The sequence below is a fragment of the Phalacrocorax carbo genome, chromosome 6 (genome assembly GCF_963921805.1).
Source record: "Phalacrocorax carbo chromosome 6, bPhaCar2.1, whole genome shotgun sequence".
Lineage (NCBI taxonomy): Eukaryota > Metazoa > Chordata > Aves > Suliformes > Phalacrocoracidae > Phalacrocorax > Phalacrocorax carbo.
Window position 1 is genome coordinate 25,270,757 of NC_087518.1, and position 15,442 is coordinate 25,286,198.

The 15,442-nt window shown below is 40.2% G+C and overlaps 1 protein-coding gene across 5 annotated transcripts in view; it reads right to left on the bottom strand.

Moving 5' to 3' along the window:
- HDAC11 (histone deacetylase 11) overlaps positions 1 to 15,213 on the bottom strand; it is a 32,022-nt gene extending 16,809 nt beyond the window's left edge. Inside the window, exons 1-4 of one of the 5 annotated variants that reach the window (XM_064454304.1) lie at positions 15,011 to 15,213; positions 13,232 to 13,380; positions 10,044 to 10,144; positions 2,333 to 2,449 (exon numbers count right to left, since the gene is read on the bottom strand). In XM_064454304.1, coding sequence (XP_064310374.1) covers positions 2,333 to 2,449; positions 10,044 to 10,144; positions 13,232 to 13,380; positions 15,011 to 15,012 — 369 coding nt within the window. In that variant the 5' untranslated portion in view covers positions 15,013 to 15,213. Of the gene's footprint in view, positions 1 to 2,332; positions 2,450 to 10,043; positions 10,145 to 13,231; positions 13,381 to 14,439; positions 14,607 to 14,802; positions 14,947 to 15,010 lie in introns of those variants that run through there. The other 4 variants (XM_064454308.1, XM_064454305.1, XM_064454306.1 and 1 more) reach the window with 4 other exon arrangements.
- Between the last annotated feature and the right edge of the window lie 229 nt (positions 15,214 to 15,442).

Consider the following 15,442-nt stretch of genomic DNA (forward strand, 5'->3'; position numbering starts at 1 on the left):
GGTGACTTTTAATCTTTCCCTCTACTATCCCAAAGTTCAAAAACTTAGTGGAGATCTTCCTTTGCCTTTTCTCTGCTATGATTACAACTCTCACCTTTTCCTCCAATCATAAACAAAATTTTTCTGAACACATGTATATGTATGTCAATATATTTCTCAAGTACTCTGAATACTTCACAGTATCATGAAGAGCTACGCCGCATAAACACTACAATCCCCATAATAAATAATAAAATGCACCAGTTTGCAACACAGCTCAAACATGATGATACACTCAAGCTTTTTGAAGCGCCCCAGATTTTTAAATATCTATGAGCAATGTTTTGGGTATTACAAAGGGAGTTAAGATGACATGCTTAAAACAATTAAGTTATACTGTAAGAAGATGTTTCTGAATCTTAACAGTAGATATTTAAACCCAGTCGCAAGTTGCCCAGTCCATTCTATTCCTTTCTCCACTACCTCTTGGTAACAAAAAACAACAACTGGCAGAGAGTTATTTTTACATACACACTTGCAAATTCAGCAGTTGGATGGGACACAGATGTAAGAGAGTACTAAAATACTGAAAGAAACTGCCTTTTTTTCTTCCTGTTAAGGAATCAGGTGTTGAATAGTTGTATCATTAAAAACGTAAATACAACAGAAAAGCAGGATAGTTCATCTTGCCTTAAAATCTGAAAAAAACTGGCTCTCTACTTTCATTACACATAGTAAAAACCCAAGAGGGCTGAAACTTAATAGTGCCCAGATCCACTTATACATACAAATGATAGAAGCAATAGTTAATCTCACATCAGCCCCATGAAATTAAGAAAAAACTTGGAGAACTGCTTCACCAAACATCTGGGCTCACTCACATCATTCTCACAGGTCAGACTCACAAACAGATTCAACCTTTTTCATTGTTTCTGAAAACCGCACTGCACTGCCTTTTATGCACTAGTCATACAAGAGCTCTTTGTATTATTTATGTCTTTAATGACTTCCTGATACATTCACGGCTAGCATTAAAAAAAGAGAGAAACTTTGATTCCAGTGCAGATTACTAAGTACCTACATTTCTCTTGACAGAAATGGGAAGCTACCTGTTAGCCTATTTCTGAAAAGAATGCTATTACTTCATCATTCATTTAAGGCTTCCCAGTCTCAATCACTACTAGTATCTAGTAGTTGTATACTCATATCTAACATAGACATACTTTGAAAGGTTTGCCAACCCACACAGTAGTGTTCTTCAATAACTGGCTTCAAATAGATATGGAAAAAGCAATATGGGCTACTATCCTTTCCACATGCACCCACCGTAACAGCTACCTCCAGGAAGAGCACCTAAAAGGCAGCAAAGGTTTATTTGTACCATAATATTAATGATTTCAGACAGGACTATTTGTCTTCCATTTATGTAACTGTTAAGAGTTCAGTGCCGGCAAAGAGAGAACAGGACTATTACCATCTTCTCCCAGCACCATGCTGTATAGTTCCTGAACCCTAGCTCTAATATGACGAAGAAGAATAAAAAGGGCAGAAAAGGTTCCATTAGTTTCCAGTTCACAATTATGAAGGCAACTTTTCCTCAATATCTGGTTTAAATAACTCATTCTTGGCTCCAGCTATTAACTGCTTTCTTTCCTCCTACTTCCTCAACATCTCTAATGGCAATTCTCAGGCAAAATTAAACGTCTCGTGACACTTACACAGCTCTTCTGACCAGAGCAGTCATTTAGCTAATTAGAGAACAATTCTGTTAAGGTGAAACAGGCTACATCTCACTTGAGTGACCTCAGTTGAGCTGTTTATGTAGTATTTATAATAGAAAAAGTAGACAAACTAACAGTAGTCATTAAAATGAGCAAGGTGATATGATTTTTAAATTTAAACACTTACCTAGTCTCAAAAGCAACCAAACAATGCGTCTCCTCCCATACAGTACCAAGGCCTGTAAATATGTGCTTTAAAAATAGCTTCTGTATTATCAGTTTGAAACCTCCCTTCCTAGAATTTGCCTGTATTTGAACACTGTTCAAAACTAATTCAGTTTCTGCATTTGCCATTAAGTCCTGCCAGATCTATTGTTGCTTGCCCAGGCTGCCCTGGTAAGCCTTTTCTGCTTCTGCAAATTACAGACCATAAAATCAGGTAGGTCCTTCACCTCAGTAACTGCTAACAAGCAGCAAACTTAGCTCATGTTTAGGACTGTACACTAAATCACTTCCCTCTACAGGCCTCCAGGGCCCAAGCCTTTAAGTTATACAAAAATCACAGATGACAGGTTTATAGTGTTATGATCAACAAGTTTAAATATGATAAAAGTGAATCAAGAGCACCTTACCATTATTGTTCCTCCTGTCTGGGTTCGTAGAGGTTTCAAAACTTTTCTCTGAACAACAAAGTTAGGAAGAAAGGCAACTGGTGGAATTTCTGTGATTGTAGCCACAACAAATGACCACTAGAAGGGGGGGGAAAAGGTTCCAATTAATGTAGCCTGTCTTAATGATGACATTTAGATCTCTCATCAGTTGCTATTTACTGAAAAGGAGCTCACAGGTCCTTAGCACAATTTTAATATTTTTAGATGGAGGTGACCACACAGTCCTCATTAGTAACCTCCAAATAGGCTTGTCCTTAAGTTGTTAACTATGAGAATCATCACTTTCAATCACCATCCCTAGGTTTTTCAGATTTTAATATCAAATTGTAATAAATCAGCTGTTTTTCAGCAAGCTAGTATTTCAGAAAATTTAATATCCCTGGGATTGGGAGGAAGAATTGTAAAATGTCCCTCAGCAGTATTAACAGCAAGCTATGCTTGATACGTTGTTCAAACCTAAAATATCTTTTCCCATGTCAAGTCAAAAGAATATATCAAGCAGAAAGGAAAAACAGACAACTCAACTAAGAAGTTCAAATACTTAAGTGAACACAGAGTGCAAATTTCAGCGTGGATAACTGATTAAAATATATTTAGCATATTAAACACTTCTGGAAAATGTTTCAAGGAAACATTTTGTTAAAAAGTCGTATCATCAAGAATATTGACTTGAAGGTTAGAACACAATATATTTGCAATATGTAAATGCTTTTTTTGCAAACACACATACGTTTTTTGCAAACATATATAGAAGAAATTCTACTAACATTGCTACCAGTGATACGACTTCTAAATACATTTCAAAGTGTAAGTCACAAGCAATAATATACCCCTTCATCCAATGCTGAAACATTCAGGTACCAAGAATTACGAATTTGACACCGTGTACAAAGATTCTGAATAGATCCTATTTTCTTCAGCATTACAAAGTTTAATTAGATTCAGTACTGTTAGCTGTCTGTTTACAAATGATAGGATGTACAAGTGGTCAATTTCAATCAAAGATAATCCTATGCCAACTTCAGGGTCCTCTGATACTCAAATAAAACTTAAGTTACTTTGGCTTCCCAGTGATCAATGTTTCGCCTACGAAGTACTATAGCATGGGGTGGAGGGGTGGCATTACTCATAAAGTTCTTAAGTACTAACTGTATTTTGTCAACAGCTCATTTTAAGCTCATACTACTTTTAGTCTTGTAAGACATTATTTTGTTACCATACTATCCGCTCTCCATCATTAAAGTGCTTTAATTGTTTTTGTAATGCAGTCAATCTTGATAAAGTCCTTCTGCAAGCTATTTTAGCTGTTAAACAAGCATAATATAAAAAACTAGATTCAATCTTGTTCTAAAACGGAATTGAAGAGGTCACATTTGGATAAAATAAGTTTTTATCTCAGGTGGGAATGATGATCAAAAATTCAGAAAGTTTTCACACAGTTTAAAAAAAATTTTCATCTCAACAGGAAAAAATGGGAGCAATAAAGATGCAAATCAACACAGACGCTGCTGCAAGTTTTTAAGTGAATGCAAGTAATCCAGACATAGTACAAGTAAAGAGTAAGCAAAGCTTCCTATTTGCAGCTGAGGACATTCACAGAACAGTGCCAAGCCCAAAGATATCCACTGCTTCAGACTCAGTCGTTCACTGCGGTTATGTAATTCCTAACATACAGGGGAAATGTCATTTGACTGTGAGGAAAGTCTTGCGGTTCAAGAATGCAGCTACAGACTAATGAAAATGCTTCTCAAAAACCACCACTACAATAATAAATACATTGCCTCAAACTGTGGACAGTTTTGTGCTTTTTTTCTTCAATGTTGTAATTTTGTTTTGCAAAATTTCCTGCAATAAATTCTCAGAACAGGTATGCAAACACTCAAAAATCAATCAATCAAATACTCAAAAAAGGAACTGGTTTTAAACAATTGTATAACTTTCCATGTTGCAAAATCAAAAAAATATTTTGAATGGATGAAGACTACATTGATTACATTTTCTAGGCTGTCGGTTGGCTTCCATAACCCAAGTCTCCACACATATTAGTTTCATAGAACCATAGAATCATTAAGGTTGGAATAGTCCCTTAAGATCATCGAGTCCAATCGCTAACCTATCACTGCCAAGTCCACCACTAAACCATATCCTCAAGCACCACATCTACCCTTCTTTTAAATACCTCCAGGGATGGAGACTCAACCACCTCCCTGCGCAGCCTGTTCCAATGTTTGACAACCCCTTCGGTGAAGACATTTTTCCTAATATCCAACCTAAACTTCCCCTAGCGCAGCTTGAGGCCATTTCCTCTTATCCTATCACTTTTTACTAGGGGGAAGAGACCGACGCCCGCCTCGCTACAACCTCCTTTCAGGTAGTTGTAGAGGGCCATAAGGTCCCCCCTCAGCCTCCTCTTCTCCAGACTAAACAACCCCAGTTCCCTCAGCTGCTCCTCATAAGACTTGTTCTCTAGATCCTTCACCAACTTTGTTGCCCTTCTCTGGACACACCTCAGCACCTCAATGTCCTTCTTGTAGTGAGGGGCCCAAAACTGAACACAGTACTTGAGGCGCAGCCTCACCAGTGCCGAGTACAGGGGCACTATCACCTCCCTGCTCCTGCTCACCACGCTATTCCTGATACAAGCCAGGATGCTGTTGGCCTTCTTGGCCACCTGAGCACACTGCTGGCTCATGTTCAGCTGTCTGTCAACCAACACCCCCAGGGTCCTTTTCCTCCAGGCAGCTCTCCAGCCACTCCTCCCTGAGCCTGTAGCATTGCATGGGATTGTTGTGACTCAAGTGCAGGACCCGGCACTTAGCCTTGTTGAATCTCATACCATTGGCTCCGGCCCATCGATCCAGCCTGTCCAGGTCCCTCTGTAGGTTGAGCCTTCCTGCCCTCCAGCAGAGCGACACTTCCACCCAGCTTGATGTCATCTGCAAACTTACTGAGGGTGCACTCAATCCCCTCATCCAGATCATCAGTTAAGATATTGAACAGGACCAGCCCCAACACTGAGCTCTGAGGAACACCACTCATGACTGGCCACCAACTGGATTTGACTCCATTCACAACCACTCTCTGGGCTTGGCCGTCCAGCCAGTTTTTAACCCAGCGCAGAATGCACTTGTCCAAGCCGTGAGCAACCAGCTTCTCCAGGAGAATGCTGCGGGGGACAGTGTCAAAGGCCTTACTATAGTCCAAGTAGACAACGTCCACAGCCTTCCCCTCATCCACTAAGCGGGTCATCTTATCATAGGAGACCAGGTTAGTGAGGCACGACCTCCCTTTCATAAAACCATGCTGGCTGAGCTTGATCCCCTGGTTGTCCAGCATGTGCTGCATAATGGCATTCAAGATGATCTGCTCCATGACCTTTCCCGGCACCAAGGTCAGGCTGACAGGCCTGTAGTTCCCCAGATTCTCCTTCTGACACTTCTTGTAGAGGGGCGTCACATTCACTAGTTTGCAGTCATATGGGACCTCCCCGGTTGACGAGGACTGCTGATAAATGATGGAGAGTGACTTGGCGAGCTCCTCTGCCAGCTCCCTCAGTATCCTTGGATAGATCCCATCCAGCCCCATGGACTTGTGCACATCCAGGTGAAGGAGCAGGTCGGTGACTGCCATCTCTTCAACAACCGGGACTTCATTCTGCATACCAGCTCCATTTCCCAGCACAGGGGCCCAACAACCCCGAGGATGACCAGTCTGACTATTAAAGACTGAGGCAAAGAAAGCATTAAGTACCTCAGCCTTCTCCTCATCTTTCCTGGCAAGGTTACCTTCTGCATCCAACAAAGGAGGGAGATTCTCCCTGGCCCTCCTGTTGTCACTGATGTATTTCTAAAAACATTTTCTGTTATCTTTAACGGTGGCGGCCAGTTTAAGTTCCAGCTGGGCCTTTGCCTTCCTAATCTTTTCCTTTGATAGAGGACAAACCCTTCAAATTTTGAAGGGGGGTGGGGGGTGGTTTGTGGAGTTTTTGGGTTTTGTTGTTTGGGTTTTTTTGTTTGTTTTTTAATCACTATTTTTTGCATTCAAATTGCATATATCAGTTTCTTTTGGTAGATACTTGCTCTCACTCAGCCATCACCAAATTACTGATTCTCTAGTAAAGTCTTGTAGATATGTAATTATGCAACTTAACAGAAAGTAAAACTTGGTCTGGATTCAGGGAAGAGTAAGAATCATGTATAAACACTATTCAACAACGTGCCTTCACTTATTTTTTTTAGTTACCAACTCCATTTAGCTCTTCCTTTATTTCTATTGCTAGTATCATTTAAAAATTATTTACCTTCCTGTGTTTTGGATAAATAATTCAATGTATGAAAGTTTTAATTTTTAAAAAATTTCACTCCCTGTTCTCTTAAAAGGAGTCAAGTCAGGTTAACCCTTAACCATGTACATTTTCCTTGCCTCCTACCAAATTTACTCCTAGGCAATATCATTAAACGTGGCTAAGTGTAACACTATACCAGAATGTTACATCTAAAGCAACCCCAAAACCAAAATGCCACAAACAAAAAAAACCCCAACAAAAACAACTTAAAGAGGTCTTAAATTTTCATGCTTAAGCCCAAACTCTATAATACCATATACATTTAATGACTATATTCTTGCAGGACTTTACTTTTAAAATATTATTACTATTAACTTTAATTCCTTAACTATAAAAACTCTTCTTAGTAAGGTTAAATGACTTTACAAATTATTTCAAATTATTAGTGTTCAAGGACTAAAAGTTGAACTGAAAAACTAGTATTAGGAAGATAAAGCTAAAGTAGTTGCTTTTATGCTGATACATCCTAGATTAATACAAACAGGACAGCAATGATCAAAACCAACTTCTGCTGTACCTCCTTTTAAGTTATAGATTCATCACATTTCAGCATTTTAAAATAGCCAACAACACGTCAAATTTGAAAAAAAAAAGCTATTTTGTTCTTTAATATCTAAAATTGAGGTGTGTTTAAATCTTTGATATGTTCCTGGAGCTAGTCCCAGCTTCAGGGGAAAATTCACAGACTTAAAAATCCAACACCAAGCAACTAACATGATTTTATATTTGGAAGCTTGCCTGGGACAAAGCTATTTGGGTCTAGATACAGAAAGTATGTTTTTAGCTTGAATTAACATAAGACAAAAATCATAAAGGAGAGTAAAGCTTGTAATTTTCACAGAAGTTTCTAGGTCAAGGCATAAACACACTTATCATTAGGAATAAGATACTGCACTGGGAGAAACCAGTGATAACCAGATGCTACTGCCAGGAACACCAACCAGCCAAAGCAAAGAGAGACCAGGGAATTTTAAGCACTTCTGAAGGTGCCAGTTTTATACAGACCAATCCCAGACATTTTCAGCTGCCAAGCTGAATGATCACTAACACAATGCACACAGCCCAGGATGTACTCTGTGCTGTTCATTGCAAACAGCCAGAACTATCACAGGCTGAACCAATTATTTTATGAGCCTGTTTCTGCTGCTTTCACTCGAGAGCCCTACCTCATTCCCCTGGCACAATGCCAATACCACCATGCAACAAGGAGACGGGTACCTCTGGTCTCTTGTCAGATGCACTCACATGGCGGGGCAAGAGTCAAAGAACAGAAGCACCTGAGCGCCTGAAAACACTCCCTATAATCAAATCAATCCACTTTTCACTAGGCATAAAAATTTACATTTCTAATAAAATAATTAACTTTTTCTTTTTAAACCTACATCATTTGCAAATATATAAAACAGATTAAAATTTATAAGTTCAATTGATAGACCACCTGTTTCAGATCACTTTCAGAAAAGCAAATCTTGCATTCCACTAATGCAAGAAGCATTATCCTCATCATTTGCATTTCAGTATTCACTCACGTTATCATAGAACCTCTCCTAGATAAAAATGGTTCAAGTGAAAGACTTACACAGCCTGAAACTAGCTCTACCCTCATTGCCCATCTCCTTCCAAAATTTCAGAATGCTGATATGCAGGTAATTCATTATTTTACCTAACACTAGAAAAAGACAGTACGTGGAAAAGTACTGCAAGCAAATTATCCAAAGTCCAGTCATTACCTTAGAGACCTAAATTCTTCAAAGGAATAACAGGGCACTCACCTCAATTCTAAAGGCCAAATTTTGTTGTAAGGACCTAAAGCAGGGAAACAGGGAGACACTTCCTTCCAAAACAGAACTGCTTTCCAGTACTTCCGATCTACTTTGTGCATAACATTTTGTTTCTTTTCAACCAAACTCCAGCCAGCTTCTTCAGCTGCTGCTAAGATACCAACCACCAACTCTTCTTGAAAGTGTATGGAATTTCCTACAAAATTCATGCCTGAATTGTAAATTAACAATATTCAAGTGATCCATTATTTTAAGAGACCTAGGCATTCCCAGAAATGCAAGCACCTTTGTAGTCTTCAGAGCTGATTTAATATCTGTGCCATTTATCGGTAGATCTGGATTTAAATTGTCCGGATTAAAAAAAAAAAAAAAAACCACACCACAAAAACACAGCACAACAGACTTTGGATAAGGCAATACAGTGGATACCCAGGGCCTTTTCAAGTCCAGCCACATTATTTTTCATTTGCAACTAAGCACTTCTATCTTCACTGCTTGGCAGGATTTGCTGGCATGACCGATACAACATCTTCCAGTTTCTACACTTGCAGGAAATATTCTCTCAAGAAAAGGGGAATGAGAGATACAGAGTTAATTAGATCTGAATTAACATGACATTACTGGTTTTGAACACCAAGACACAAGTTACAGATAATTCCCTGTGAAGCCATCCTGTAGGTACTAAAAATATTATTATGGTATTCCAAACTGAGATATGCACATTAAACCCTGCTTCAAAGAAGTGATTCAGTAAAAAGAGGTGGGTGGTTCTATGGAATTAGAAGTTCAATATCTAGAATAGCTGCAATAAGATCAAATCTAAAGATGTAAGAAATTGCATGTAACTTTATAGCACAGAATGAAGATGTGTAAGAGAACTCAGAAAAAAGGAGTAAGAGTGAAAAAAGTTCACACAAATAACAGATCCCTTACAAAGGAAAATAAAACATTCCAGAAATAGCAATACAAGGACTCTTCCACTGTGGAAGGGCAAAGATGACTCAAAATAACTTCTTTTGAATTATGAAATGGAAGACTTATTCTAACACAAATCCCTTCTCTGCCCTTCTAGTAGAGTTGCAAAATAAAAGCAATGTCACCTGCGCTCATAAAGCAATCCTTGCATTAAAAAACATCCAATAACGTACTCTATTTTAGTGTCCTCCAATGTATTTTCAATTTCAGAACAATATTTTACTAGAGTAAATCAAAACTTAAACTTTTGAAGACTCAAACCCTGGTACTAGAGAGAATATAATTTGTATCTCAAACATTAAAATCTTCCTTATATTCATTGAACTTTACTGAAACATCATTTCAGGTCACCTATACAACATAGTAGACCCTCTTTCCACTCCACCCCTCTAGTGTGAATTGCCTACTATTTCTATGTTTTTCCTTCAGTATAATTCAACATTGTAATTGAGAAAAGATATACCGTTCTATAATCTGTAAAATTTTACTCTATAACAGATCTAGTAGGATATCTGTTGCCCTTGACACTAATTGTAGACAGTTTGCTTGAAAAAGGCATTAAGTACAGCACCTTTAATTTATTAAGGTAGCGCCTTGTGTGAACAACCAAGAGATCTTCATCAGTAGCTTCCCGTGCCTGTACAATCAAGTCATCTGCAATTAGCTTTTCTTCTGAAACAGGAGAGAAATAACAATTGGCATTGTATACCATCATTTAACTTCCCATATTCCACCCTGCAAAGAAGCTACTTTGACCTTGATGTAATAACTTCATCTGTAATGTAAATCTTTGAAACAACTTTTATTTACTCAGTGTTTACAGATTTTCCAAATACATACCCCCTATGTGTGTAAGCTGTTATGTTAGTGTGTGTATTATAAATATTGTTTACAGAAAGTTTTCAGTGTGTAATCATGGTAAATTCTTGTTTAACTCAAAGAAAACACATATAGTGACAAAGGATGGACAGACAGAAAAGAATTCTTACAGTCTAGGGCTTGGTACACTGGGGAAGTCTTGGTGCTCATACCATCAAACATTCACTACTCTTTAACATGCTTTAAGAAATTCCATACTTGATACTAGTACTTAATACCCTAAATCAGAGAATTAAAAGAAAAAAACCCAAAATTCTAAACTAAATAATTGCTTGGATGTTCATGTAAGCGAATGCTTACACTTAATTAGGATATTTCTGTCACATCCCTACTCCACTAAATTTCAAAAATACCAATGACCACCTATTAATTCCTCCCCTTAGAGACCAAAATATAGTTTATTTTAAAACCTAGTTTTATAAGAGCAAGTTATAAAATATCACTCCAAGATTTAAGAATGTGATCAAAGATTATATGTTTGAACGTATACATCTGGATATACTTGCCAGAAAGTTCAAGTTAGGGTGGACTAAAACAAATGTTGCTTTGCATATGATCACTACAAACAACAAGTATCAGGCACCCTGCCAATCTTCTCAGACTTCTGAGTCTTCTAAGACTGCAGTCTTCTAAGACCGTACCTTTTCTCCAATTTTATGCTCGGAGGAGGAAAAAAACAACTCATGAATGTGAGACATTTTGTTCTGAAGTGTAATACAGGAACAGCACCTGCAAGAATACTTGTTTTGGCGAGCTTACATTTCTCCTGACTGAGGCTTGAGAATCATTTCATTCATTCATTGGGTCAGACAGAAAGCCAAACTGCTAACAGTTAGTTTCATTCTTGAGGAAGGAGAAGGTGAATGTAGAAAGATGTTCACCGGTGATTTTCTAGAAGACAATAGGGAACAGTGTAGATCAGCTGTGCTAGGAGTTGCTACAGAGCCCTGGAGTATCCTGTGGCTTCTTTCTGCTTTACAAAGCGAGGAGAGTAAAATGATCAGGAAAACTAATTTTCTGTGGAAGACAGAGTAAAGAGTGGACACTAACACAGCAAAGAGCTAAGGAAAAGACTTTACACTTTAGAGAAGGAACAGAATTAAGTCAAGAAAACAGTCGTGGAACCCAAGACTTTATTTTTTAAGGTTGTTAGGGGTAAGATCCAAGACTCAGCTACTAAATGGAGTGTTAGAATTTAACCTCAGTTAAATGAATACAAGGCAGCCTAAAGATGTAAAAGATCATCAGTTGAAGGGGTCATTAGGACCACATAAATGGAAGAGGCCTGGCTCTCAGACAACCTTTGTCTTGGCAAGGGAAAGAGCCTTTTAAAAAAAAAAAACAACAAAAAAACCACCAACTTGATGAGCGAGCTTAAACTTTAGATGAAAAGATGCCAAGATTTTATAGGCCCTGATCCTAACCTTGGTTCTTACATTTGTTTTTCCTTAATGTATTTCTTCCAATTTGTTTAAAAGCAATGAGTACCATCATAAAAAGTTCTGCCTGTCACCACAGGCAACTCAAAGCTCCTCCCAAACATTATCAGAATATCGTGAGGTTGATAAAGAATGGATTTATACAAGTTGCACTTATTTTTCACCCTGAGAAGTGCCATTTGCCAGTAGACTGTCCGCAATCTAAGTTGAATAACTAAGTTACACCCGGCAGCAAGCTGGTCATTAACACCCATAGTTTCACAAGGCACAAGGAATGTCCCATTCTTGTTAGACCAGGTGTAAAGCAATGGAAGCACAAGGGTATAGGAAGTTAGGTGCACATTACTCCCAAACTGCAATTCAGGTCTTGCAAGCCAAACTGTCTGCAAGCTTGCAGTTAACAAAAGAAGGATTTCCCACTCATTGCTACAAAACTGAAGTCAGTGTTCTGTTTTAGATCCAGGCTTGGTCCTCAAAAGAAAGAAGAAACTGGAACTACAAACAGCACCTATCAAGGGGAAACTTAAAGGAAATCTGGTTTTCATATATTAATCTAAAACTGAAAGAAAGTGTTTGAACCATTAAAAATCTGTTGAGTATCAAAACACGTCACGCTGAGCTACGCCCACACAGCTCCAGCATTCTGCAACTAACTAGGGCTAGGCTGAAAGTCAAGATTCTGGTGCTCACTTCAGTGGTAGAAAGTTCTCAAATACCCCACATGAACGTTTGTTGTAAAGACCAAGCAACAAAATGCTGCTCACTTCATGTTTTCATCCAAATTCCAAAGACCAGAAATAATTTAAGATGGTCTAAGACATTGCTTATGCTCATGTTTCTCCTTACTCCTTTTTACTCACAGTCTTGTAATGCTCTGGGCCAGGCTGAAATGAACCAAACTAGTTACTCCGACTAGTATTATTTATGTCTCTGGGAAGAGGAAATAATCTTGAATCAGCTTGAATTTTCAACCACATTTCACGAGTCTCACTCTGTACAGACACCATGACCAAGCCAAAACCAAAACTGTGGGTTTATTTAGTGGAGCAGGCTAGAACATACATTTTCCAAGGACTGTGAAACGAACCTTTGTATTAAAAAGCCAGCCTTAGTGTAGAAGGCTTGCTCTAACATTACAATTTCATCTTTGAAATATTTCATAGGCAAGATCTTCAACAACGTTTAACATGTGACATCCAACTCACCTCAGAAATCCTACAATCAATTTAACTTGCTAAGATTTAAGTCTGCAAATATAAAAGAATATTAAAGTACTCCAAATATGATTAAAGAGCATAGCTTAAATCTACACAATGAGCAATGATGATGTACAGTCACTATTATATTGGCAATTAGCAACATAAATCTACCTACCTAACTACCTAATTTCTAGTAGCTTTTGTGCAGTTGTTGGTCTAAGAAGTACCTTCTGTTATTTTACCTTTCAAGAAATTTATTACTTTTCCCCATTTCCCTGCATCAAATGGATGCAGTTTCTCAAGTCCCATGAATGTGATGTTGTAGTCTGGAGAATATATGATAGGCCAGCATGCTGATGGAGCATCCTCATACAACTCAGTTCTGTGAGGCCTTGAAAAGCAAAACACAAACTAGTCATTATTTTTAGCAACTATTTACAAAGTTAAAAGTTTTTCACTAAATTTCCAAATTACAGATTAGAGTCTCTGTTAATAACAACTTTACATTAGGCATGATTCCTGAAGATACTATTTCCCATGGCTGCTGAAGGAAACACCTGGTTGTTCGTCAGCATATGGTATGGGAGAGTAACATCCCTCACTTCCAACCAGTACAGTTAAACTCTTGAACCAACCAGTACCGGGGAAAGAAAGAACTTAAGACTGAATGTATGTTAATGAATTATGCATATGAAGATCATTGCAGACATTAATTACTGGAAACATTTGCTTCTCTCCCCTCATCCCTCCAAATTCATTAAGAAGCACCTCTATCTTAGAAGGTGCATCTGGTTTTACAGACGACATACCCTTCAAAAAATACATGACTAGACTCACATTTTAGAGTCTGTATCAAAACACAATTGAAAAAAATAAACCACACTGCTCCTGCGCAGGATGCTTCTAACAACACAAAGTTGACAAGGTTTCTAGGATCCTTTCCTAAGAGCAACAGATTATTTTGTGACCAGCTCAGCAAAAGTAAAGAGGTTTGGTTTTATATCTGCATAGCCTATAACAACAGGACAAAGTCTCAACTCTAGACCTCATGCCAGTAACCCTTAACCAACAGTTTCCCTTATCCACCCTCCCCAAATTCTTGTATTCTCTAAACAGAAGGAGAGAAAGCACAGCCAGCTCTGAGCCCTCCTTCATAACCCGTTCCCAGAACGGGCGAGCAATGCCGTGCTCTGCATTTACAAACGCACACACTGAGTATTCGGAGGACACTTGCATGCACATACGGGTCGACAGGCAGGCCAAACCCGAGAGGTGATCCTGTGTTCACGCTCAGCTATTCCTCCTTCGCACTATTCACGAACTAGCATTCACTCTATTCCACCAGCTGCGGCCTCCCTTCTCTGCCCCAAACCCTGTGTTACCGAGTTACCGAGACCTCTCTTGGTCCCCCGAAATGTAGCTGAAGTTTGCAGAAGGCTTCGCAACTTACTGAGCAAGACAGAAGGGTCTTTTGTCAGGTGAACAATACAAACAGAAAGCCCCTTATTTGCAGCCTAAATATGCTCAAAAATACCCTTTTAAAATCAAGCTAAAAAGAAAACAAAAACTAAGACAATGGCGGTTTTTCACCAGCCTGCAGTGCCGATCCCCCCACACCACCCACGAACAGAGCCAAGGCTCCCTGGATCCTCCCCTCGTCCCACCCCGCAATAAAAGACAGCTTTTGTGAAAGGGAACGTGCCATCCCCGGCCGCCGATCCATTCCTGGCCACCCCCCCGGCCTCGCTACCGCGGGGGTTGAGAGAAGGGGGCGTTTGGCCGGGGCCTCCCCGCCACCCAGCGCCCTGCTTACGGCTCTAGGCCCCCGTTTCAGGTGGTGGGGACGGGCAGAGGGGCCGGTGGGCCTGGGGAGGCGAACGAGGCTGCCGCAACCCCGGGCTGCCGCCCCTCGCTGCATCCCGGGCAGGGACGGCCCGCGGCCCCCCGAAGCCGGAAGGGCCCCAGGCGCCGGGCGGGCCCTCCCACCGCCCCCAAAGCCCCCCTCCCGCCCCGGTACTCACATCCCCCTTCCTCCCCGGCGCGCCGGGCAGGCCAGGCCAGGCAGGGTCCGGGGCGTACCCGGGCCCGGCACCGACAGCCCCGCCTCGCCGCGGGGCGGAGAGACGGAAGGGCCGGACGGGCCCAGCCTGGGGAGAGCCGCTGCCAGCTGTGGGCCAGCGGGGTCGGTGCGGCCGCGCCTGGGGCTGGCCGGGCCGTGGTGCTCCAAGGCAGGCGACACGTGACGGGTAAAAGAATCAGGGTAACGCCGTCACGGCTTCAGGGAAGATGTTCTTAACGCCATCTTAAGTGTGGGAATCCACCTGAGCCTCCTGACGCGACAGGGTGGTAGGAGATCAAATGTAGAAGGCGTTTGATAAAGGTCACAGAAAAAGCAGCTGGTCTGATGTTGCGGGATTTAGAAAAACTCAGCCCCAGTATTCAGATTTTTACAT